We start from the raw sequence: 27,850 nt of genomic DNA on the forward strand, positions 1-27,850 counted from the left end.
CTGTTTTCTCGCAATATCTATTGAGGAAAATGATAGCTAAGGACGTGTTTTGATAATTAATACCTGCCAAAAACATGCCACTGGTATTAATTATCGAAACACGTCATTGGCTGTCATTTTCCCTTTCTACTGAACCATGTGATGCACAAGACTGGCGGGGAAAGATACTTTTAGTTTAATCTCGGTAATAGAGATTTTCCATGGATACAGGCATACAGCGTATTAGGATGTGTTGCAAATCCTTTGGTGCTTCAGATGTTGCACACTCGCACCTCTTGGTTCCTGTCGTCGTACTCCGGCCTTCTGACGTTCATGCTGGATAGCCACGACACGTTTTCGAATGGTGTTCCCCTGGAGCAGTACTTCAATTTGTTCCCTGAGCATCACATTCTCCTGACAAAAAAAATACGTAAATGGACAGGAATAAGCATCGCTTTATTCTGACAAAATAAAATTTGTAATTGGACAAAAAAACGGCCATATGGAGATCGAGTTCAATATTGTTTCTCTTAGCAAGTAACAAGTTTCCTGTTAACTTGGCAAACCAAAAACCAGCCTATGTCTCAAACAATCTACATCCAGATTGAACATGGTCAACCAAGCCATTGCCCTTGCTATATAAGTAGCCACTAAGTTACTTTTCCTGATTAGCTTTCAATTCAAAACCCTAACCCTAACCCTAACAATCCAATGAACACACTATGCGCGGAGAGCAATCAAGGGAAAAAAATATGGAATGCAGGATACAGTTTTTTAGTTCATTCACTATGTATCGACGAGGCTCCGTATGTACACCTTATTTCGGATGAGCCCTTCTAGTACCCTCCCTTCCTTGTGACGCCCGATTCATGGCTGGCTTTCTACCTGCTTTTCATTGTCCGGCTTGCTTGATTCATGCAAATCCTTAGGCTTAAGCAACTAGAGGAGAAAGCACCTTACAACTACAGCTACGAATGTGGAAGGGGAGCTGCAATCGACCCCTTTCAGTGGTTCTAAGCGCTAAATGCTGGAAATATAGGTTATTGCAGGATAATCATGATCAATATCCATTATTATAGTTATAGCTGAGACTTCTGTTGATGATAGGGGATAAGTCGGTAGATGTCTTATCTATTCGGAGAACAAAGTGCCCTTATTTAGTCTACTAGTGCGTGCCCGCACGACGCAAGCATGTCCGTACCTGAAGAAATGGCGCAACGCTTTCTAAACACAATCTAAATGGAGTATAAAACACCGGTTATTTTTGGATTAAAAAAAAACCACCTTTTCAATTTTTTTTTTGGATACAACGGTTGTTTTTAACTCCATCTCATATGGGGTGAATTCCGTGTATGTATATGTCGCATCCCATATGAGAGGACGTTACAAATAGCCGTCGTTAAATAAAAATGTACCCATAAGATAGAAGCCAATGTACAAACTTGAAAACCTTTGATATGGTTTCTCTTTTTGTAACATGCAAAATTTAAAAATAGCATAGAGAATGTAGAAGGTTGGTCTTTTTTTTTTTTTTTTAAGGGGGGGGGGGGGGGGGGGGCAATTACAATGTAAATAAATTTGAAATCAAAACAAAATTGCAAAATCAAATCTTGGCCTAAAGTTAAACAATACCGTAATAGATTGGACACTGGTGAAAGCTTTGTAATCGCAATAGCCATTTAAATTGAGAAAAAAAATGGAGTCAACCTGGTTTCAAATTGGCTGTGATTGGGAGTGTGTGTAGAGAGAGAGAGAGGAGGAGGAGTCATTGATCTACCATTGGATTTGTGACCAAAACTGATCTAGAGAGAGTATTCATTCTTAAAGAAAATCACAGGGCTGAGGAGAGGTGTTAGCTTTGGGAGTGGAGAGTCAGAAAGGGAACGTAGAAGAAGGAGAGAGAGATATATCTCAATTTTAAACGTAAGATTTGATTAGTGGCAATTGTGCAATTACCATTGTTTGAGAGAGAAAGAGAGAGAGGAAGAGCCGTAGAATTTATAGGACAAATTAATGGTTAGAATTTATGTGGGACATAAAATTCAAAATCATTCTCCTTTATTACATAGATTACAACCGACCCGACTACTCCGTCGTAAGGTGCTTTATTGCGCTTGCCCAAGCCCAATTCATTTTGTGAGGAAGGAGAATCTTGGACTCTATTCCATTATACCCAACTTCCCTATTGACGGGCCCTTATCATGGTATAGGTTCAGGGCCTTTCTCACTGGGTGAGCACATCAGATTCAAAAGTCCTTTCCTAAGAATGGAGTATAATTAGTTACATCGGTTGCATATAGCAAAAATATTAATTAGGCCGAACTCCAAATAGTCAGCAAAGTGCAAATTAGACCAAATCAAGCTTATAAACCCAACAACATAAAATGTGGCCGCTCTACACACCTACCTGAAGGTTCAACTCAACCTAGTTAAAATTGTAAAAAGTATGTTATATATATGTGTGAAGTTTGATATTAGTATAATGTAAAGTTTGGGATGCTAAAGTTAACGTACGGTAGCATTGAATATATGAGGCATGTGATTCAAGTGTACGTAAAAGCCCTCGATCGAGACCCAATCCCTCCACATACATATTAGCAGCTAATTTGCATGCCTTTAGATGTGTACTGCGCACTCAACGGGATGTATGTTGGAGAGGGGTGTGGATTTAATACACAAGACAAAAAAGAAAAGAAAAGAGAGAGTCCATGAGGTACTATAGCTAGGTACCAACATGTGATTCGACTAGAGATCGAGATGATTAAATGTTGTTTCATTAAGTACTGGTACTGGATTCACTTGGGGTTGCAAGACGGCCGGGGAAAGTACTGTAGCTGTATAAATTATACTCCTCCAGTAGTATTTGTTACTCCATTTTCGAAATAAGCTAGTGTGTTTCTTTTGTCCCAGCTGGCTATTTTCAAAGAGGAAGCTATCTAGCTCTGCAAAATTAATGTTGGATCCAGGCCGCGGGAAACCTTCGTAATTTCACGCCAAAGAAGGGGAAGGAAAACTAGTGTAGTACTCATGTTTGTCGGTTTGTAATTAAGGTGGTATTAATTTGTTGTTGTTCTCAAATGATGCATCCAGCTGCATGCTTGGTGGTTTCTTCTTTCTTTCTTTATACGACGTACTTTCTATATAGATTCAGGCTCTGTCGTGGACTTTCCTTTCTTGGGCAGCTAATTAATTAAGTTGGTACCATATATTTGGGACCAAGCTTGATCACATTTTCCTCCTATTAGCTAGGGAGTAGTTGTGCATATTTATCCCTGCTAAAAATAATAACCTCTCATAAGTAGTATATACTCCGAAGTCACGTACTACACATTTTGGTATTTCCCTTGTTGGCTTTGTACGTCTTTAATTCTATCATCCAGTCCTCTAATCCAGTAGCTAGTATTATCTAAAACCATGACGACGTGTACCAAATATGCATATTACCACCAGACGAAGGGATGGAAACGAGTTTAATTTGGTGTGTGCGCAGATACATTCGGTGCTTTTGATCAGTTGAAGCAAAATGCTACGAATGCTAAAATTCCGTTTTATGGAAGGTACTTTTTTAAAATCACATCAGATGGCAATGACATAACAACAAGCACATCCAAAAAAGTACCTTCTATAAAACAAAATTTTTGGAGTCTGTGCCAAATTTTTAGTTATTTTTTTTGGTTGTTCGTGCCACTTTCTAATTTATTATATTTTTAATCTATGAGGTCTTAGGTAATTTTATTTAATAGTACTGGTCGAGAGCTATTAAACAAGATCTATATTGTATAGAAAAAATGTTATCAATTGAAAAAAATAATCAATTTACCATCCAATTAGAATAAAGGAGGGACTAAAAAATTGGAAGGGATGGGGTTAAAGGAAGAACATTTCAATTGGAAAGATGTGTCATAAGTCTTATCCATAATGAATATGGAATCTGGACAGTGGGACTCCTTGTGTTTATTTGGATTTTCTACCACTATTTATGGCCCTTGTTATTCTGCGCGTGTGCCTCCCCGTGGAAGCCACACACTCTCTAGCTGATTAGCCTGATTTCGCCAGGAACGCATTCCGGTGTATGGAGCTTTTGTTCTCGTGGAGACCACACGCTATTTCTTTGCTGGAAGATTTTTGTCACCCTAATGATAAGGAGTATTTTATTTTGGTTTGTAAAAAATGTTTTCAATAGAGAATAAATTCTTTACACCGTCGGTGTAAATATTTATTTCCTCCAAATCAATTGCATTGCGACGCGTGTCAAACAGTGGTCCCAATTAATAAAACATAGTGACGTGGCGCAATGCAACTGATTTTGAGAAACTAAATATTTACACCGGTGGCGTAAAAAATTTATTCTCTTTTCGATACTTTGATGCTCAAAAATAGCAACATGGAATTACTTTTGTGACTGAAACTTTTTTTTTTGTCACTTTTTTTTTGGTTTCAGAACGGAGCCTATGTATAATGTGTGTGGAAGTACAGATAAAATAATATTCAAATTTCTAAAATTTATGAGAGCGAGGATTTAAAAAAGGGGCTCAGAGCAAAAGATTGAAAGTTGAACGATATCCCTATCCAAAGATTGGAAGTTTTAGGAGGACGGGTTTATACTCTTGTACTGGACGTAATTGGACTCTCACTCTCTCCATTCCCTTTACTCAACTAACCAGCTCAACTTTGGGTAAATTATTTGTTGAAACGAAATGTAGCATTGTGTGGGACCATCTTCAAGTTCGACACAAATGAATTGTTTAACACATATTAAAGGTTCGAGTAAAAAAGTCATCTAAATCGGATATCGGTAATTGCTTAATCGATCTATTTTGATAGCTAGGAGAGAGCAACCTATATGTTGATGAAGACTGCTATTCTCAGTCGTTGTTCTTGATGTCTATGAAAGCATGGGAGCAATCTTTTATAGTTTGGAGAGCACGATGGCACAGCTATACAACGGGAGGTTAATGAATCAAACCTTGAGCCATTCTTCTTGTTAACTGTAGGGACTAGGGTGGTTGAAGATTAGTAGTAGAATGCGTTAGAAGACACTACTCATATGCTTCGTTTGCTCCGATATATGGAATAATGCCCCAAGCGTAGGGCCTAATACGTCAGTTGAAGCATGATAATCCGAAAATCCGGGATCGTACCCAAGGGAATAATTAATACGGCTTTGCTGGATTTGTAGATGCAAGCAAGGGCTTTCAACTTTTAGACAGCCAACTTGGTTTTACGTGTGTAGTGGAAATTAAAAGGGGCTAAATTGAAAATCGAATAAACTAAGATAAAAAGCAGGTTAGGTCTAGGAATTATTAACACTCATGACTCAAGTTAAACTACATTTCTCACACGATTACGCAATTCAGGATACACAGTTAAGGTTCCTAAATAGGAAAATAGAATGGTTCGATTACCAAGCTAGCTCTAGAATTTATTTGGCAAATGCCTCGTGCATCAGAGCTCCAAGTATCATGTGTGGTAGGTAGGCGATGCTCCTACCTACACATGATCAAGGAGATTAACACCTTAGCGATTTGACAAATAAACCCAAACCCCACATCGATTCTCGAACCAAAGGTTTAAACTTTATGGTGAAAAACGCAATTATACTTGAGCCATGAGGTGCTAATCACCCCATGACCTAACCTTGAAAAACTACTCGCACATATCTATTGAGATAGGAGCAAATGAAAATCTACTTAACATAATTGAATAAACAACACTAGAAGAAAATTGGATTAAAAGATAGATCCGAAGATTCACTACAACTTTAATAAAGATGACAATATCAAAAACTAATTAATAAAGACAGAAAATAAAGATTCAAGCTAGAAATTGAAGAACATTAAAAAACAAAACCAAATCTAGATCTAGATCTACAATTACGTAAGCAAAATCTATTCTACTTCGTATGCGCTCTGCATATTCTTCAGGAGATGCTCTGAAAAGTCCCCTCCAAGTCCTTCGGTATCGATGGAGAAGGCCTTAAACTGGTCTACTTAAAGGACTCGGTACCGATAGGATAAAGAACTTGGTATCAGTACTGAACTGATTATCCGCTGTCACTGGAAAAGGTCTCGGTACCGATAGAATAAATTAATTGGTATCAATACCGAAGAGCTTAAGTCCAGCATTTGACTTTTGGTCCACGCCTAGGCCTTGCCTTCGTCTTGTGATATGCCTTAGGCCTTACAACTCTTGCTACTTGGTAAATTCCTACAACACAAAACTGAAAAACCTTGCAAGCAAAAGCAGTTAAAAGAACTAAATTAACGGCAGAAACAATTAAAACTAGCCAACTAGCGCACCCTTAATGTCATTGTCGGGTGCTTAGCACACCCCCCAACTTGAGGTTTGCTAGTCCCTAGCAAATAAACTACAGGAAGTTTGAAAACTAACAGCCTTGCAATCCATTCCGCTATCATAACTTAGAACATGCTCAATATTGTAAACTAACAAGAGTTTAAACACTCTAGCTTTTATTTCATTTCTACCATTAACAATTTTAGCATCCAATTAAGCAGGCTAAGTAATAAGCAAGTCTCTGAGCAAGCTAAAAATAGTTGTGCCTTCGAACAACAAGAGGATATGAGACACAAACTTGCAAATTCAAACTAAACCATATCCCACGAAGAAGTGCTTTATAAACAGGCAGCAGTGAAAAAGAAATACTATGCCTCAACAACTAAAGCACCTTTTTCAACAGACTTTGACAACTATCAGATGACTTTGGATAATCGAAAGGAAAGCATGCCATGTAACTAATTATGCAAATATCAAAATAATCAAACAGTACGGAATCCATGCGCGCTAAGGATCAACTAAGGACTTCATTAGCTTGTAATGACCTTGGTTTCAAAGAACAGGTTAGCAAAAATAGGCGACGGTCTTTTTTAGCTTGGTTAACTACCCGAATGACCGCCGCCAACACAGAATACCAAGTTAAAGGCCAAACCAGCCAAACCAATAAACCAACTACTAGCTAATAATGTGCAAAACTAAACTATGAAATGAAAAGCAACAACACAAAATAAAGGATAGGATAGTTGGCATGTCAACCAACCTAGACCCCGACCAAGTTAGGGGATTTCTGGAGCCACCGACTCTCTAACTCCTCACATCATCTTACCACCATCTCACAAAGATTCCAAATCATCCTTCCACTTCATCATCATCCACTGCTTCTTCTTCTCCGAAATCATCACTCACTTCAGCCTCAATTTCAGGTTCCGGTACAAATTTCTCTCTATGTTGACGCTCAAAAATGGTAGTTTGCCATGCCACTTCCTTCTTAAGTTGAGCTTGCTCCCTCATAATTCTTCTTCTTTCAACTTTTTCTTTCCTCAAACTCTTGATGATCGAGATGTTCTGACAACAGAGTAACTTGATCCAAGCGTTTTGCTTTGATTTCTTGGAAGGCAAGGTAGTCAAATAATCCCCTTTTTGAACCTGTTTATCCTTAGCAGCATGGGTTTGGGACAAACTCTTTTCATCGAATGAATCATCAAATGGCCCCGGTGACAGCTCCTCCAACTTCTCATAAGCCCACCCCCTAACTCCATTTTCTCTGCACAAACTGGTGATCATACAAAGAAAAGGCATGCTGGCAGTAATCAACGTGTTAGCTCTGAAATCTCGCAACTGAGTGAAGATGAACATCGCCCAATCTACTACCAAATCATTTGCAGTGAATGCATACAGAATTTCTCCACTTTTCCTAGTTAGTTTGTGCTCTGTGCCTCGAGGGTATAAATTGCAATGAATTACTTTGTTCAGAAACCTAAAACTTGCTTTAAAGTTTCCGGGCACATGGGGAATTGAAGCCACCGCAGGGTCACTATACAAAACACTATTCACCCCTTGCATATCTAACATCTCATCTTTTCTAGGATAATTCACCAAATCAGGAGGGGGGCACTGAATTCTCAAATACCGAGCAATGCCATCGGGGGTAATCTCAACATCAATGCCACCTACTTGAGATGTAATTTTAACAGTCGGATCACTTTGCAAATCGCCCTCAGGAATTTGCATGTACTTATAAAATTCTATGACAGCATTCTTATTATAACCAAGTAATGGCTCAGTCCAGAATTGCAAACCTTTGCGCATAATGTCGCGTTCTCGATTTTCAACATAAATAAAGATAGCTTTTCATAAATAAAGCTCCTCACATTTTTTTTTTACATATTACCCCAAAAGAGCCCACCATGTCCTAGTCATTAAATTACATATCCAACTCTAAGAGTTTGAACATATTACATCAATAAAAGAAACGGAATTAAGGTTCTATTACATTCCCAAAATATGTTTTGCCAAAATGTCCATGAGTCTCATTTACCACTCCTTTCGAAAATATGCACTAGAATGCATGCACTTCATTTCATGCTACTGCTCCGGGATCACACCTGAAAAATGATAGGTTGAGCTACACTAGCCCAGTAGAGAAATCTACACAACCATTATATGCAAATGGGAGGACAGACAGAATGAATAAAATAGGTATGCTATGTCTCAAGTTTAAAACGGAATGGAAAACTATAGATATCTCACCGTCGTTCATGATAATACAACACCAAGGTTCTAGGCTAACCACAATGTCTTATTCCGAATACTCCATCCGCTCCCCGACTTCACCTTAGTCATAACAACACACGTTTAAAGAAAACAACCTATCGATATATGTCTCTATGGTAGTGTTCGACGATCAATCACTTCTATTGTATATTCATCAAACAAACCCTTACATTTACTTATATCAATCACCATTACAAAATCCACCTCACACGTCATAAACGAGTACTCTTCCCGGGCCGTTTGTGGAGTCCCGCTACTCCCTACAAGTATCTCCATCACTATAGGAACTGAATCACATCACATCGTATAGGTCACCGTACCACAATTCCTCCAATACACTTCATAACTCAACCATTGATCTCAATCACATATAATGAATCACAACGACTAGTTATTCACATAGAAGTAGTGCGGATAATCATCTCAATCAACTCGCCATCATTAAGTTATTAGTTTCTCATCACCATACAAGCACTCACATTTCAAGGGATATTCTCTCACAACAATTCATAGACTTCTACCTTACAACCCATGCAACTATACAAGTTACGCAAGAGATGTAGCACATATCAAACATAAGAAAAATGTATCATGTACCCGCGCCTAGCATTGTTTAACTTAAAGGAGTGTTCTACATGTTCGTTCCTCATATCGCATGTCAACACATACAACCTTAGCCCACCTATATTCCTTTTGTTCTCTAAACCCTCGTTTCGGTGTCAAAGGACTCATACGGAACCCAACGACCACTACAAAGCCTAGTATACCACTAGTCTCGTCAAATCACTCAATTAAGTACTTAGGTGAACCTAAGAACATCCGTGCTTCACTCCACGATTCTAAGGAAAAAGGATTACCCAATGTATACGAACATATCTATCTTATTTTGACTATCAAGCCTTATCGGTAAAGAATTAGGAGATGAGACTGCCACCATTGGAAAGTAGATTTCCAGTACATGAATTTCGATATAAAATTTGCCCAAAACGGTGTTCGGATGAAAAAGTTATGCCCTTTTGAAGTTTTCCAAAAATGCTGAATTTTCATTTCCTACCGGTAGGAAGCATTCTCCTACCGGTAGGAGACCAAAATTTCACGAAAATGACATTTCTGGACAGCTTTTCTACCAGTAGGGCCAAAACTCCTACCGGTAGGACTTGGGTTTTCAGCGCACGATTTCAGATTTCGCGAGAACAAGTCTAGCAACAAAACCAACGATTTAAGGCATGATTCAAACACCAAATCATCACATTAGCACATAATAGAAGTGAGAAATCCCTACCTCAAAGATCAAAGCCGAACTCACGAACTCCGAGCAAGCCCTAGCTCTCTTAGACCCGAAATCCACCGAGAATACCTCCTCCGAACTCCAATCCACCGATACAAACTCAAGATCGTGGTTATTAGGTGAAGGAGGAATAAATCCCTACGAGTTTGAGGAGTATTGAGCTTGAGAGAGTGAAAGAGCAAGAGAGAGAGAGTCGGACGGGAGAGAGAGAGAGAGAGAGAGAGAGGCGTGAGTTGTGTGGGTGTGTTTTGGGGAAAATTTTGTCCTCCACACTCACACACTCCATTATATATATGTACACATATCCATAACACACTAACACCCCCAAACTCCCAAATTCGAGCACATTGAACCCAATTCACATCATATTTCTTTTTACGTAAGAAATTACACAATATCAAATTTATTGAAATAAAAATACGGGTCTCTACACATAATGTATCGGAGACCCGTGTGATCAGGCTTGAATTTCCCAGCATCCACTTGACGCTCATTTTTGAATTTCCGACTAGCAAAACTGCCTCCCAAGTCTTCCTTTTGTCTGCTGCAATCTCAGTCGGGGTACGTCTCCTCTTCCTACTCCGAGACCCCAAAGCCTCTTCGGGCTGACTTTCCTCTTCCTCCGGCACAAAATCATCCTCTTCCTCAATCTCCGGTTGAGAAGGAGGAGCACGCTGCGCTGTTTGTTTAATTCTCGACATTGAAAGCAAAGAGGGATTTTAGGTTTTTATTTGGGTATTTTTGGATTTATGGGGGAATTTCTAGGGTTTTTGATTTTTTTGGTGGAAAAATGGAATGTAGGATAGGATTTATGATGGGGAGTGGGTATATGAGTGGAAAATAGGAGAAAAAAATGGATTTTTGTGGAGAAATGAGAAAAAATTCGGATTTGAGAGAGGTTAGTGGGTTTACCTTGAGTTTTGGTTGAAAACCTTAAAGTTGAGGGAGAAAAACTAAATATTCCTAAGGGAGATGGAGGATTTGAAAGTTTTGGGTGAGATTATGGGAGATTTGGTGGGTTGATTTGTGGTTTAAGGTTAGGGTTTTGGAGTTTCATGGAGGAACAGGAAGGGGCATTCGGCTGTACAAGATGAAGATGGAAGTTTGGTTCTGCACTGGACTCGTCTGAACTGCTTCTGTTTTGAATTGTAGAGGCTCGATACCGATAGGACCAAAAACGTTCCATCGATAGCGATCTGCTTGAGCTGTTTGTTGTGGAGACCTCGGTACCGATAGATAAAAATACCTTCTATCGATGCCGAACCTGTTTAGGTTGATCCTCATAACCTTTAGGTACCGATTGAAACTTTCATCATCTACCGATGCCGAAATGCTTATGTTGATCCCTTTGAACCGTGTTGGTACCGATATCTTCTATTTTGATCTATCGATACCGAAGCCAATAACTCCGAACTCTTGCATTTCTTCAATTTGAAAACCCAGAACTCTCAAAAATTTATCTAACACCCCAAAAAACACATTTTCATAGATGAAAACTCATCCCCAACATCCCTCCAAACAATCGGTTGCCTAAGTTAAGCAAAGAACGGAGAAATAACAGGATGCAAAATAGGACGAGGTGACACATATGTGGTATGATCATGCAAAGAATGCCTTATATCCTTTTCTAAGTGCGCATTAGATTCCAAAATGATTGAAAATTGACATTCAAACACAATTCGAGATGGACATGCGATTATTCACCTAACTACAAGCATTTTTATTGGAAGATGGGGATATGGGCCAAAACTTGTTCAAAAACTTAACTCAACACTTAAACCGTTCAACTTTCAACTAAACATGCAAATTGAGAAGCACACAATTTCTTAGGATTGCTACGAACTCTTGCCAATTAACAATTATTGAGCATACAACAAATCATGAAAAGAACCAAAAATCATGATAAAAGGAACGATTGCAAGTAAAAAGTTTTTATTTATTTTTGAAAAATTTTCATTTCCTTATTTTTTGGATTTTTCAATTTTCAATTGTTTTTGAATTTTTCAAATTTTTCACAAAAATGCAAACAAATAGCACATAAGCTAACCCCTCCCCCCAACTTAAAGCAATGCTATGCCCTCATAGCATGAAGAACAAGAACGAAGAGAGAAAGAATGCGTGAATGTACCATCCAAGGGGAATGTCAACCCCTAAATACCTCTACCAAGTTAGAAGATTTCATGTCAATGTCTTGCTCCAACCAGATTAGATGCTTCTAGGGTTTACTCATTCGGTTCTACCAACTCGGAACCATAGCTAGTCACACTGAGCCATATCCAAAACTTTATCGGACTAACAACCGCGGCGCTTAGCTGCACCCATGCTTAGGGCTCCTGAACGCCTCACTCACTCCGGCTTTAGACCCAAACTATCAAGGCTGATGTGGTAGCAAATAAACCCTGCAGAAGACTTAAGAGGACGACTTTCCACAAAACAAATGACATTAGAACCACCGGCCCGTATTATCCGGCTTCCAAACAAAAAAAAAAGTGAAAAGACAAAAGGTAAAGAAAACACGAAGAAAGCACACAAAACAAATAACAACATGCAAAACAGAATGAAATGCAATGCACTACCCGATCATCACGCGATCTCACGAGTCATACTTTTCTTCCCATCTCTTACCGTTGGGGTAAGAAATGGGTGGCTATACTAGACCGTCGAAAATTTGTTATGCTAGCGCCCGTAATAAAATTTATCGCTTGACCTCGCCAAACAACTAAGTTTAGCGTCCCCTAGGATCAAAACAAAATAAGATGCAATACAACCTAGCGTGCACTCCGGGCAATATCAAACCTCACTCACAGACCTAAGTTGCCTCTGATTAGGGGCAATCGCGGAGAGCATGGATCATTAACGATAAACTATTACCAAGAAGAACTAATGAAAACCCTTTTTACACTAACACATTGGTGAAATCTTTTGCATGTGAGGTGTTTCCAAGACTTTATTCAAAACAAGAAAAATATAACATAACCAAACAAAACATGCATACGAAACAAAATATGGCAAAAGAAGAAGAAAAACAAGAAAGAAAAACAAATATGTACAATTTAATACCAGAACTCGGAGCGTCAAAGTCACAGCTAGACTCCGCTAAACAATGAAGTCCAGCGTCCCCTAAGATCGTAACTAGGCAAGCAACAAGATAGAGCCAAGTGCGTTAGCACGGGAATATCAAGGCCTAACCTAAGGATCTATACCGCCCCCGTTGGGGCTAATCTGGAAGACGTGAGTGTTTTACTGTGAATTACTCCTATCAGAAAAGCTAATTAAAGCCCTATGTCACTGATATTAAATGATTTGCCCTCGAACCGGACCTGGGCACACGATCCTTCTTTTAGTAGCGGCGTGCAAAGCTACATATACCCAAGTCAATGAAGGGTACCCCCTACCCGGGGGCCGGGTCTGACAAACAGTTAAGTTCAGCGGTTACGCTGTCGCTCCCCGTGCAATTTTAAATACCAAACTAATCAATCGTGTAAACTGGATCGATTAACTCCTCATCAGGCTCTCCAACCTCAAAAGTACCAAGAAACGGTTTAAGCTTTTGGCCATTAACTTTAAAAGATTTACCATTAATTGGATTTAACACATCAACGGCACCATGAGGATAAACATGTTCAACAACATAAGGGCCAGCCCAACGAGAACGTAATTTACCAGGAAACAAATGAAGCTTAGAGTTGTATAGGAGTACCTTTTGTCCAACCTCAAACTCTTTCCGGTGAATTCGCTTATCGTGGAAGGCCTTGACTTTTGCTTTGTAAATGGCGGTGTTGTCATAAGCATCTCTCCAAATTTCTTCAAGCTCATTGAGTTGCAGCTTTCTGTGTGCTCTGGCGGCCGGTAAACGATAATTCAGTGTCTTGATTGCCCAATATGCTTTGTGCTCGAGCTCTACCGGAAGATGGCATGTTTTCCCATAAACTAGACGATACGGCGAAACTCCCAAGATGGTTTTGTATGCTGTGCGATAAGCCCAAAGTGCATGGGTCAAACGAAGACTCCAATCTTTCCGGTTCGGATTCACCGTCTTCTCCAAAATGTGCTTGATTTCCCTATTCGCCAACTCAGCTTGCCCATTCGTTTGAGGATGATAAGCTGTGGAGACCTTGTGAGTGATATCGTACTTCTTCATTAAGGTCCCAAAAATGCGATTGCAAAAATGAGTTCCTTGGTCGCTTATGATTGCTCTCGGCATCCCAAAACGTGAAAGAATGTTGTCCTTGAGAAACTCCACCACTACCTTGGCATCATTGGTACGTGTTGCGATGGCTTCGACCTATTTTAAAACATAATCGACCGCCAATAAGATGTACAAGTTGCCGAAAGAAACGGGGAACGGTCCCATAAAGTCTATGCCCCAGCAGTCAAAGATTTCAACCACCATAATGTTAGTCAACGACATTTCGTCCCTCCGAGACACACTCCCAAGTTTTTGACAATGTTCACAAGCGACGCAAAAGTGATAAGCATCCTTGTGCAAACTTGGCCAATAGAATCCACATTGTAGCACCTTGGCAGAAGTCTTCTTAGAATACAAATGGCCTCCACAAGCTTCTGAGTGACAAAACTCAAGAATTCTTCGTTGATCTGAATCTGGAACACAACGACGCACTATTTGATCTTGACAATACTTGAATAGATAAGGGTCATCATAAGAGAACATTCGTACTTCATGAAGGAACCGACGACGTTTTTGAGGAGACCAATGTGGCGGTAAGAGTCCTGTAGCCAAATAATTCACTATGTCTGCAAACCATGGGGTACTCGAAATAGCAAACAATTATTCATCCGGAAACGTGTCAACAATAGGTAAACTCGGAGTAGGATCCTCGAACTGTAACCTTGATAAATGATCGGTTACCACATTCTCGACACCCTTTTTGTCCTTAATAGTCAAATTGAACTCTTGGAGAAGTAGGATCCATCGTATCAAGCGAGCTTTCGCATCTTGCTTGGTAAGTAGGTACTTGAGAGCCGAGTGGTCAGTATACACAGCAATAGGGGTGCCACCAATGAGATAGGACCGGAATTTATCAAGAGCAAACATTACCGCAAGTAACTCTTTCTCCGTGGTAGTGTAATTCGTCTGCGCATCATTCAATGTCTTGCTTGCATAATGGATCACGTACGGATGCTTGTCCTTCCTTTGTCCCAAGACAGCACCTACAGCATAGTCACTTGCATCACACATAAGTTCGAACGGGAGGCTCCAATCCGGTGGTTGCACAATAGGAGGAGTGGTGAGACTAGCCTTTAACTTTACAAATGCTTGCTCGCACACGGGGGTCCATTCGAAAGGAATGTCTTTGACAAGAAGATGGCATAGGGGTCTAGAGATAGCACTGAAGTCTTTGATGAACCGATGATAGAATCCGGCATGCCCGAGAAATGAATGAATATCCTTCACGCATTTTGGAGTCGGGAGATTGAAAATGAGATCGATCTTTGCCTTATCTACCGCGATACCCTCCAACGATATGATATGCCCCAAGACAATCCCTTGAGTGACCATGAAGTGACACTTTTCTCAATTCAGAACCAAAATTTTCTCTTCACACCTTGTTAAAACTTTCTCCAAATTGGCCAAGCATGAATCGAACGAATCGCCAAAAACAGAGAAATCATCCAGAAAAACCTCTACTATCTTTTCGACCATATTACTAAAAATCCCCATCATGCATCGTGAAAAAGTCCCCGGAGCATTGCACAAACCAAAAGGCATACGACGATAAGCGAACGTTCCGAAGGGGCAAGTGAATGTCGTTTTCTCTTGATCCTTTAAAGCAACTTCAATTTGATTGTAACCGGAATAACCATCTAAAAAACAATAGAATGTATGGCCGGTTATCCTTTCCAAGATTTGATCGATAAATGGTAAAGGAAAGTGATTCTTTCTGGTACTTGCGTTGAGCTTCCGATAATCAATACAAACTCTCTATCCTGTCTGAACACGAGTAGGCATGAGCTCATTCTCCTCATTTCTCACAACTGTAACTCCGGATTTCTTTAGTACAACTTGAATCGGGCTCACCCATTTACTATCGGCGATAGGATAAATGATCCCAACATCCAAGAGCTTCAAAACTTCAGCACGAACTACATCCTTCATAATCGGGTTCAAACGGCGTTGGGGTTGGCGGGACGGCTTGACATTATCCTCCAAAGCAATATGGTGAGAGCAAAGAGTAGCATCAATCCCTTTGATATCTGCAATTGTCCACCCAATAGCCTTCATGTGCTTTCGTAGTGAATTGATCAACTTCATCTCTTGGAGATTCCCAAGAGAAGAGGAAATAACCACAGGATAAGTCTCGTTGTCTCCAAGAAAAACATACTTCAAAGTATCAGGTAGGGCTTCAACTCCAATTTCGGTGGCTCAACACTAGATGAGAGAACCTTCTTCTCGATTGGTGGTAGCTTCTCAAACTCTTCAAACTTTGGAGTCTAAGAATTTATAGTGCAAGCTTCATCTTCCTCATCAAGCAATAAACACAAATAACTCACTTCAGAAGACTCGAGAAATTCGACCTCATTGGCTGTAAGAGTAACTTCCAAAGGATCACTGTAAAGCAACTCATCCACGTGTTCTTCTACAAGAGTATCGATAAGGCTTACTTCATTCACGTACTCGTCATCTCCCATTTGACTACCCACATTAAAAACATTGACCTCCATCTTCATGTTACCGAAGGTCATATTGAGAAGTCCATTTCGATAGTTGATAACTGCATGCGCTGTGGCTAAGAAAGGTCTTCCAAGAATCACTGGAGTAGAAGCAGCAGAAGAGTCGGTCGGATTTGTATTGAGAATCACAAAATCTACCGGATAGACAAACTGATCAACTTGGACTAAAACATCTTCCACTACTCCCCTTGGTACACGAACACTTCGATCGGCCAACTGAAGTGTAACCCGAGTAGGCTTCATCTCCCTTAAACCAAGTTCTTGATAAACAGAGTATGGAAGTAGATTAACGATAGCACCAAGATCAAGTAAGGCTTGTTCGATACGCTTCCCTCCAATGGTAACAGCGATAGTAAGGCTCCCCGGATCCTTGTACTTCGGCGCGATATTCATTTGAATGGTAGAACTCACTTGCTCAGTGAGGAATATCTTCTTTTAAACATTAAACTTGCGCTTCCGAGTACACAAATCCTTAAGAAACTTGGCATATGAAGGAATTTACTTGACTGCATCCATGAGAGGAATGTTGATCTTCACTTGATTGAATAATTCATGCAACTCCGTGTTGTAATTTGGTTTCGCCAAAGCCTTCAAACGATTGGGATATGGAGTCGGTGTTGGATTAACTTGGGGGTCCGGTACACTTTCCTTGTTCTTGCCTTTGTCCTTTTCTTTTTCTTCAAGAGTCTCCTTACTTGCTTCCTTGGGAGATTCCCCAAGGATTGGAATTGAACGTTCGATAGGCGAGGGTAACAAGGTAGGTTCCGAAGGCATCACCACTTGGTTATCCACCGTCTTGCCACTTCGAAGAGAAATAATAGCCTTTGCTTGCTCGGGGAAAGTCACCGAAGAGCTAGCAAAGTGAAGACTTTGAGAAGTCGGATTAGAATTCGGTTGCGGATTAAGTTGAGGTTGAGTAGGAAACTTCCCTTTCTCTTGTTGTAACAAACCCACCGTAGTTGTCAACTTGCCTAACTAGTTTTTGATATCATTCATCATCTGAGTTTGTTGCTCGTTGATGGCAGTTTGACCTTGCAAAGGAGCACTGAATTGATCTTACCAAGAACGCTTTGGTGGTTGTTGGTGAAACTGGGCAGGTGGTTGTTGAAATTGGTTTGCATGTGGGAACGGAGCAAAAGGAGCAAAACCAGGCGGACCTTGAGCTTGAGGGAAACGAAAAGCATTCTGAGGTTGTTTCCTTGATAATTGAGGAGCAGGTGGTGAAATTTGAGAAGAACTCCCTTCGTTAGATTGATTCCAACGGAAAGCTGGATGTTGCCTTGTCCCTGGATTATAAAATTGAGAATAAGGGTCAAAACGTTGCACTGTATGTACTTCTTCTCGAGCAATTCCATTAATCACATTCTTAAGAGCAGGAATGTTGGGGCACGCTTCGTTAGAATGGCCCACAATCTCACAAATAACACATACTTCCTCCACTTGGCGTACTACTTTCACTTCTTGAGATTGAGCACTCTTTAATTCCAACTTGTCAAGTTTCTGAGCAATCTCCTCCAATCGAGTTTCAAAAGATGTATGCTCCGCAATAGAGAATTTTCCTGAACCTGTAGGACCTTGATTGAACATCGCTCTATCTCCCGGTTCTGCAAACTGCCAAGACTGGGTCTTCTCAGCTAGCGACTCATAGTAATCCCAAGCATCCTCCGGTGTCTTCCCCATAAAATCACCTCCACCCATAGTATCCAGAAGCTGTTTACTCTCTTGAGAACACCCTGTGTAGAAATAGTTGACTCTGAGATACAACGGAAGGTTGTGATGAGGAACCGACATAAGCAAGTCCTTGTATCGCTCCCAATACTTATGGTAAGTCTCTCCATCCATTTGCTTGAAACATTGAATCTGATCGATAAGTAACTTCATCCTACTGGCTGGAAAGAATTTAGTGGTGAAAGCATCTTGAACATCTCCCCAGTTACGCAAAGATTGTGGCTTCAAGGATTGAACCATTGTTTTTCCTTGTCCTTGAGAGTGAATGGGAATAACTTCAGGCGAGCTTGATCAAGTTGCCCCGGAACTATAACGAAAGAGTGTAAAATATTCTCGAACTTTCGGATATGAAAATAAGGATCCTCCAATTCTCGCCCCCGAAATTCTGGAATTATCCGAAGATACTCAGCTTTGAATTCAAATGTATTTTCCAGCGGTCGGAGTTGGAATAACGATAGGAGATACTTGAGGAGCCTATTCTGGATTCAGATAATCACGCAGAGTACGAACTGGAACTTCTTCGGCCATTGGGCCTTTGCGATTGCAATTTAATTTGCGAGGCGGAGAGTGGGCAGGATACGCCCTAGCAATGCTACGGATTCTTGGCGGTGAAGAAGAACGATGAAGCCGATTGGAAGTTGAGCTTCGATAAACAGGCATAAACTAACACAAATACTAACAAACTACCAACAAACTACCAGACAGGAGGGGCTATGCCGCCACCTCAACTCAACAATCAGAGTATGCGAGGGGTTATGCCGCCACCTCAACTCAACAATCAGAATATGCGAGGGGTTATGCCACCACCTCGGCTAAACGATGCAATCAAATTTAAGCTAACTAACTACACTAATTAAGAACAAACTCGATATTTAGCCTGGCTTCGTTACACCTCAAGTTTAGTACAACCAAGTTAGAGGTATCCACCAAACTAAATACGAACTACTAACAAATAAACTACTAAACTACTACTAGACGAAAGCGGGATACTTACAGTGGTTTGTCGAACCTCCAAGAAAGCCATAATAAGAAATCCCCGGCAACGGCGCCAAAAATGCTTCGTTTGTTTCGATATATGGAAAAACGCCCCAAGCGTAGGGCCTAATACGTCAGTTGAAGCACGATAATTCGAAAATTTGGGATCGTACCCAAGGGAATAATTAATACGACTTTGCTGGATTTGTAGATGCAAGCAAGGGCTTTCAGCTTTTAGACAGCCAACTTGGTTTTACGCGTGTAGTGGGAATTAAAATGGGCTAAATTGAAAATCGAATAAACTAAGATAAAAAGCAGGTTAGGTCTAGGAATTATTAACACTCACGACTCAAGTTAAACTGCATTTCTCACCCGATTACGCAATTTAGGATACACAGTTAAGGTTCCCAAATCGAAAAATAGAATGGTTCGATTACCAAGCTAGCTCTAGAATTTATTTGGCAAATGCCTCGTGCATCAGAGCTCCAAGTATCATGTGTGGTAGGTGGGCGACGCTCCCACCTACACATGATCAAGGAGATTAACACCTTAGCGATTTGACAAATAAACCCGAACCCCACATCGATTCTCGAACCAAAGGTTTAAACTTTATGGTGAAAAACGCAATTATACTTGAGTCATGAGGTGCTAATCATCCTATGACCTAACCTTGGAAAACTACTTGCACATATCTATTGAGATAGGAGCAAGTGAAAATCTACTTAACATAATTGAATTAACAACACTAGAAGAAAATTGGATTAAAAGATAGATTCGAAGATTCACTACAACTTTAATAAAGATGACAATATTAAAAACTAATTAATAAAGACAGAAAATAAAGATTCAAGCTAGAAATTGAAGAACATTAAAAAACAAAACCAAATCTAGATCTAGATCTACAATTACGTAAGCAAAATCTATTCTACTTCGTACGCGCTCCGCATATTCTTCAGGAGATGCTCTGAAAAGTCCCCTCCAAGTCCTTCGGTACCGATGGAAAAGGCCTTGAACTGGTCTGCTTAATGGACTCGGTACCGATAGGATAAAGAACTTGATATCAGTACCGAACTGATTATCCGCTGTCGCTGGAAAGGGTCTCGGTACCGATAGAATAAATTAATTGGTATCGGTACCGAAGAACTTAAGTTCAGCATTTGACTTTTGGTCCACGCCTAGGCCTTGCCTTCGTCTTGTGATATGCCTTAGGCCTTACAACTCTTGCTATTTGGTAAATTCCTACAAAACAAAACTGAAAAACCTTGCAAGCAAAAGCAGTTAAAACAACTAAATTAACAGCAGAAACAATTAAAACTAGCCAACTAGCGCACCTTTAATGTCATTGTCGGGTGCTTATCATCATATCAAACTAAGGCGAAATTTTGTTTTTTCAAAAAACCCTTAAAAAAATGATATAGGCAAATTAAACGACTCAGCTCCAATAATATTTTTGAGTCTCCAAGTGAACCCCACACAGTTTGACATTAACCTTTACAATTATTATTGGACAATGATATTGGCACTCCAAAAATTGATAGACACATTCCAAAAACAAAGGTAAATGACTTTCGAATTATACTGATATTGGAGTGCTTCAATCAATTTTTAGAGTGTCAATATCAGTTTTCTTATTTTCAACCCCGAACACTTAAACTCATACTCACATCTTTTGACGAGATGCTCATAGAGATGTAGTGTGTGGGGGTTCCAATGTGAATGTGAATGGGACCCCTATCCCACTAATGGATAATAGAAGCAAGAAAAAAAAAAGGGGAAAATTCCTGTTGTCCTGATTCGATGCATCCAAACGGCAGGTGGCGACCACGCTCCCCCCGTCCCATAAGAATCTCCCGCCACACGCCCCCCATTTCTCTACTCTCTCTCTCTCTCTCGGTCACACCTCGACCCGTCGCGGAGTCTCAACAACTTCGCTCCCCCCCATAGGTATGCACGATGATTGCACCCAATTTCTAGTCCGATTGAGCTGATTTTCTCATGAATTGGAGTTTATGTCGATCGTTTCTGATTGCCAAGCTCTTCACCACGAGTTAGGGTTTGAGTAGTGTTTTTTTACTGCCCTTAATTCAGTTAAATGCATGTATTTTATCTAGGGTTTCTTCTAGTTACGTGTGATTGTATGTTTGGTGTATTTAACTATTGGGCTTTTTTGTATAGTTGTAGATGCGAATTTGGAGGTGGGTGTTTTTGTCGTGAAATTTCGGGCTTCATGCTGTGTTTGCTGAGACAAAATCGGACAAGAAAAGAAATGGAAGTGCTAACCTTTTTCTCTTTGATTGCTTGTTGTATAGAGAGCCTTAAATTATGAACTTTCTAGGTCTGGTCGGATAGTTTGGCCATTTTTTTTTTTTTGAACATTAGAGCTTCAGGAGTACCCTCCTCTCTTTTTTTGGTAATTGACAATTGTATTAACCAAAACTGAATTTACAAAAGGACTCAGTCCTTAAACAAAGAAAGAACCCACGACTCCTGAAAGGAGCAACAAAGAAACAAAGAGACACAAAACATATATCCCACCATCAGGAAATATCAATCATGATCACTCCCCAAAACTTTAAGGGAGAAGTGGAGAACCCCCATCTCAGGCATAGTTCCTTGTCTGTGGCAGCTGTAGGATAATCCTTCCACGAACACACCCTGGCCCTAATTCCAGCTGTGATTGCTTCAATCAACGTTCTTGCCGACTTACTTGTCAAAAAAAAAAAAAAAACGTTCTTGCAGACTTCACACTTCCACCAAACACTATGGCATTCCTTTCCAGCCATATGTAATAGACTGCTGCTGAAAACACAAGTTTAAGTATCTCAGATTGAAAGGACTTCAGGCTGCAAAAGGAAATAGCCCAACCAAGCTCCGAGCTCCAGTTACTAATCCTCCTTGCTTTTCTTTTCTTTTTACGTTGCTTGTTTTAAGCACTTAAAAACTAAACGACTCCAACTATAATCTACGCCTGTCCTGTTTTCACTGCAACCAAATGGGTATAAAGTAGCCCGGTTCCTTACCCTGCTTTCTGTCCATTAAGATACAAACTAGACAGGGTTCAATTTTCTCATCTCATAAGATTTGTTGATCTCACTTGTTTGCTAGCAGTTGATTGACAAGGATTAACTTTCAGTTTCCTTGGGTGGGTTGTTTGGCTATTGTAGGAGATTCCGCATTGAAGTCTAGTAGGGTCGCAAAAAGTTGAGATGGATTCGGAGGTTCCTGCTGCTCCAATTGTTGACACGGTTAGCCAGTTGGCAGAGCCATCTGCAAATAGGTCAGTGATTTAAGAAAGATCCTAGTTCGTTATTTGAACATTTAAATTTGTTCTGATATAGCAATGCATGCAAACCATTCCTTTGGACCTTGTATAGTTTTGTTCATCCATTATAAGGCTTTGATGTTATAATCCCATGGATGATGACTTTTGGAGAAAAGATGGTGACAGCGTATCATGTTGACATGGTGTGAGGCTCCATTTTGGGTGGTTCGTCCTTTTTGAATGGTGGTTTGGGGCTTGCTCTTATCTCCTTCGCCCAGTCCTGCAAAACGAAGCACGACTAAGAGACCACACCGGAGGTTCTCCGGAATGGCCCTCCGGTGCAAGAGTCAGTTTTCTTGCAAGGAAGAGTTAGAGATTGGGAGCTAGGGTTTTCTTTTTGCGTACCTATCCAAGAAGGCATAATGGGATATTTATAGGAAACCCTTCGCTTGGACTCCAAGATTGCACCAACGCTCGACACGCGTCGGCTGATGTCACTGTTGCATCACGTTTAGGGTTTTGCAACCGTTTTCATGATGAGCTGGCACCTTCACGTGCCACCATCATTGTTCTCATAACCGTTCGGATGACATCACGACCATCATCATAGCCATGAATGCTGTTCTGACGCGGATGAGCTGGACCGTCGGCCAAGCCATGCTCGGCACCGAGCATGTTGTGGGACCTTCGGCGGCTATCGAAACGATCGTATCCTCCTTCCCGAGCAGGTGTAGGGAATGGAGTATTAAAGAAGATGTAATTAGAGGAACCCTAAGCAAAAGGAACCCTCGGCCACGGTTACTAGATCACGCTCGGAATGGAACGAGCCATTCTGCTCGGCCTGCTACACATGGTATAGCTTTTATGACTATTTATTTGCTCAGCATTCGCATTGCCAGTAGGGACTATGGAAGGAAAAATAAAAGGTAATCATTTGTCGATAAGTTTGTTCAGGATGGGTTGGCAATAGAAGGTCAGTTGACAAAATGGGCGTTTTGAAAATTCAGGTTAATATCATGGGCATTGAGATCAATTAACATTTGAAATCTGAAACAAACCAAATTAAAAACTGGCCTTCCCAAATCACCTTTAGGAACTGATCAATTGGAGCTTCCGTTCATAACGAGATTGAACTTCCCAAGCAGTATATGATCATTGCTTGCACAAAATTTTCATTAATATCAGATTTTGAAATTGTAAAGCGATAAAATTTGCGTAGTGTTTGGACAACGCCTTGCAAGACCAACAACACGTGCTTCCTCGCCAAAACCCTAATCTGCAAAACAAGGCACAGTGAGCGCACCTCTGCCTCTCGTCGGCAAAGGCCCTCCGATGCCTAAGTATCACGTACTTGGGAAACCCTAATTATCAATAGGAAAAGCAATGAATGACAGCGTACTCCATGGGTCTCGTGTTTTATTTATATGTTTAGACTGACTTGCTCTCCAAATCTCCTTCTTTGCTTAGGTTTCATTTCCTGTTAGGAAACCTAGCCCTTATGGAATTCCTCTCGATATGGAAACTAAGTCCATATCCCTTTAGGAAACACAATCTGTATCCCCTATTCGTGGGATACCTGCCTATCACGTAGTGCATACGCTCTAGAACGTTCTAGAATGTCTTTACCGCCTTATCATTTAGGGCGGTTCCTGCTAGGGTTTGCCCCTTGTTTGGGCATGAGGCCGTATCCGAGCACATCTGACCGTACACCCCTTTGTGGTGCCACCGATCAACTGCTTGATCGAAGTATACTATTAACCCTCGCGTGGTACTCTTCTATTGCTCATGTGCCATCCACGTGTTCAGTTTTAGTTTGCACTGCTCTGGAGAACTTCCTTCAGAAATATACATGTTTTTCCCTTTTTAATGTTTACAATATTTGGGAGCCCTTGAAATGAAGTATTAGTCTCTCAAAACATGTCCATGGTGATCTTGATTCCCGAATGGTCTCGTAGACCATTACCACACAAATTGGCTCCTTGTGAGCTAATATAATATGCCTTCTTTTCATCTGTTGAAGTTAAATCCTTGTGTCAAATGGACTATGTACTAATAGGTTCTGTTTACAAATTAATATTAGGACAGGGAAGACTTGGCCTACTTGAAAATGTGTTGGATATATCTTCAATCCTGGAAATAACACGTCTGTGAGAAATGGGTTCTTAGACATGGGTACATCTACTCTTTTCACGTTGTCCTATGTGGTATCATGTCCAACATCAATGCCACACCGAAGGTGTCAGTGTAAGATTTGAAGCCACTAAGTTGTGTTTGGATTTGGATTTGAAATTTTTTTTTGAAAAATAGTAGGGGTAATAAGTGGAGAGAGAAATGTTGAAAGTAGAGGGAATCTAAGGGGTATTTTTAAAAAAATGCTTTTTGAAAAGCAAAGAGAACAAGGCATGTTATCATGTTTTCTCTGCAATTCTGTATTAGTGTATGTTGTTGGTCTGTTCGTCCTTTGGTTCCTGCTTCATCTTCATATACCCTAATCCGCTTATGTTCAAGTAACTGTATCTGGCCCAATTTGGGAGTAAGCTGGCACTTTGTTCTCCTTGACAAGTATGCATCCCAAAGAGTCAGCGTATCTTTCATTGAAATCTTCCATTTAACTGTGCTTATGTTTCACAATGTTGCCCGGTAGCATGAAGTTTTGGCTATACTCTGCTACTTCACTTTCTTAAGCCTTTTCCTTCGTCCTCGTTATGAATAGCGTCAGAAGAGGAATCCGTCTTCTTATGCATGCACATGCTTTATCATCAAAAGGAAACAGAAGAAAAAATTACCATTAAAAAATGCGATTTTGGATCTAGAGCTTAGTAGGATAATGTTTGATTTCAAGTGGTATGAACTACGTATTTTCTTCATGAAGAAAAGAATAATGGTAGATTTTTACTCTTTTTATGTGAACTATTTATGTGGGAGATCTCCATTTTACTTAGGCATCTGAAAGCTGTTTCTGGAGCAGGTCCAATCCTAGCAAAAAGAATCAAGTTCCAAAAAGAATTCACAAGTCCGAGAGGGAAAAGTTGAAGCGTGAGCATTTGAACGATCTCTTCCTCGCGCTAGCTAATTCCCTTGGTAATTTCATCAAAACTATTTTGATCATTTCTTGTTTTGTGGGATTATCTTTTATTTGTATTGTTTTAGACTTCTGTAAAGCGCAAAAGTATTTTCTTACCTCTCTGGATGGAATTGCACTAAATACTGTATGTTCTTGAATTCCTTATGTAGGACTGCCGCAGCAGAACGTTGGAAAGGCCTCTATACTAGGAGAAACTGCTCGACTATGTAAGGAAATGCATGCCCAGATTGAGAGCCTCAGAAGAGAGAATGCAGCTTTATTGTCTGAATCTCAATATGTAAGGCTCTTAAATATCCACAAGTTACTGTCGTTAAATGGTGTTGTCTAAAAACCAATCATAGGTGGTGCCAACTTCAGTACTTGAAAAGCAATGCATATCAAACTATGTTGAACACTTGTCGCTTCCTCTATACACTAGTGTCTTTCCATGTCTTTGGAAAACTGACTTCTCTTGTATACACCACGACATCTGAATCTGGTTTATCAAAACATTATCTGCAGCTTCAGTTTTATTAATTTTTTTTTTATCTCTTTCTTTTTCTTTTTGTAAAACCAGAATGTCTGTGCCTGTGCCTTTCTGTTCAGTGGTAGAACGTTTTAAGTTTTGAGCTTTCTCAAAATGTCAATGAACAGGTTACTGTCGAGAAGAATGAGCTGCAGGATGAGAATTCTGCATTAGAAGCTCAGATTGGGAAACTGCGAATAGAGATACAAGAGATGGTGCTGCACTCTAAGCCGGACCTGAATGTACCCCCTCCAGAAGAAGCAACATCACGTTTTCCTGTAGACCCTGTGTTACAGCAACCACCATACGCGAGTCCTTTCTTTGTGCTCCCTGTTTGTTCTGATTTGCCGGCTTATCCAGAGAACGATGCTACCGAACTTACATCCAGGCCTACCTCAAACGTTAGTAAACCACATGCTAGGTACCCCACCTCGTCTGATTCGTGGCCATCGCAACTCCTACAAAATCAACCAGAAACATCGAATCAATGTCGACACAGTGGCAACAGTAATGGTGATGTAGTGGTGGAGAATCAAGCTTAGATAACATCCAAGGCTATAAATGTTTCCAAAATTTTTTAGTGATCTGTAGGTTTGTTCGTCAGCTTAAATTCTCTTGTAGGGGTGAAATGATCAATTGCCTTCCAGTTGGGAGAATTTACTTTGTACAGTGTGGATGAATGGCAATTTAGAGCGTTTTCATGAGCATTACGTATCTTCTTTTCTTTCTGTTTTAATTTTATGGAACCTCGGCTTAACACAGCATGGTGGACAAGGGTCAAAAGTGCAGATAGGTTGCAGGAGGTGGGGATTGTAGAGGTTTCGGAACCTGGGATCTGAACATTCTGTAGAAGTAACGTTGGGAATTCAGATCATTTGCTTTGATTTTGTTATTTTGTGTAGAAGAAGCTTGGTAAGTATGGGTGGAGCTTTTGACATGTCTGAGAGTTCAGTGGTTATCACCACCTCACCTGGGAATCTGGGATATGTTCATTTTGTAGGGTTTTATTGGAATTATGGCCCAGTTAGAGGTCTAAAAGATCAACAGGTTGGTATGGATAATTGGATGGCGGAATGATTCGCCAAGGTCCTCATGTGGACTGAAAGGGATAAAATTCTTGGTTTGTTTCAAAGAAACAGATGCATTTTTGGACCAAATTAAACACTTCAAAGTCAGTTTTGTACTTTAGCCAGTCAAATTTTTTTTTAATACATGTTCACGGTGTGAAACTCTCTTACATGCCCCCTTTTCCTCTTTGTGTTGTCGAGATCAAGAAACCTCCATATCCTCACAGACTGATCAAACCATCTTATTATGTATACGATTCAAAATGTCAACGATTAAACAACTTACTTCCTCCGTCCCTTTTTTATAGTCCTGTATTCCATTTTGGGCTGTCCTTTAATAAGTGTCCATTTTATAAAGTTAGTTGGTAAAAGTTGGTGCATTGTCTATTTTATCCCTAAAAGTAGATTTCTTTTTGAAAAGTAAGTGAGTAAAAGTGTAATGATGATGGGTAAGTAGGGAAAATGGAGGAAAAAGTTGATGTGAAAGGTATAATGATGATGTTTTTTTAATAAGTTGGAATTACGAAGCAGGACAGTTAAAAAGGGACGGAGGGAGTATTAGAAATTAATACAAGACAGCCAATCAGAAATGTCAAGAAATCCTCCGCTCTTGAAGGATTGCCCTTAGCGTCTAGGCAGAGAACGGATAGGGATATGACTCCGCGGTAAAGTGTGATGTAGGACAAAAATGGAGAGTTTT

General features: G+C 40.2%; 1 protein-coding gene across 4 annotated transcripts; it reads left to right on the top strand.

Moving 5' to 3' along the window:
* The first annotated feature begins 21,005 nt into the window (after positions 1-21,005).
* LOC131298006 (transcription factor bHLH47) lies at positions 21,006-26,790 on the top strand. Of its 4 annotated transcripts, none has more exons than XM_058323260.1 (5): positions 21,006-21,175; positions 22,396-22,508; positions 25,462-25,574; positions 25,728-25,855; positions 26,212-26,790. In XM_058323260.1, exons 2-5 carry the CDS (start codon positions 22,438-22,440, stop codon positions 26,623-26,625), a joined length of 726 nt encoding a protein of 241 aa, XP_058179243.1. In that variant the 5' UTR covers positions 21,006-21,175; positions 22,396-22,437; the 3' UTR covers positions 26,626-26,790. The 4 variants fall into 4 exon arrangements, with proteins under 4 accessions (XP_058179243.1, XP_058179245.1, XP_058179244.1 ...); XM_058323262.1 differs by having other exon boundaries at positions 21,007-21,175; positions 21,407-22,508; XM_058323261.1 differs by lacking the exon at positions 21,006-21,175 and having other exon boundaries at positions 21,302-22,508.
* Positions 26,791-27,850: the final 1,060 nt, after the last annotated feature.

This window comes from Rhododendron vialii, chromosome 8a, assembly GCF_030253575.1.
Source record: "Rhododendron vialii isolate Sample 1 chromosome 8a, ASM3025357v1".
NCBI lineage: Eukaryota > Viridiplantae > Streptophyta > Magnoliopsida > Ericales > Ericaceae > Rhododendron > Rhododendron vialii.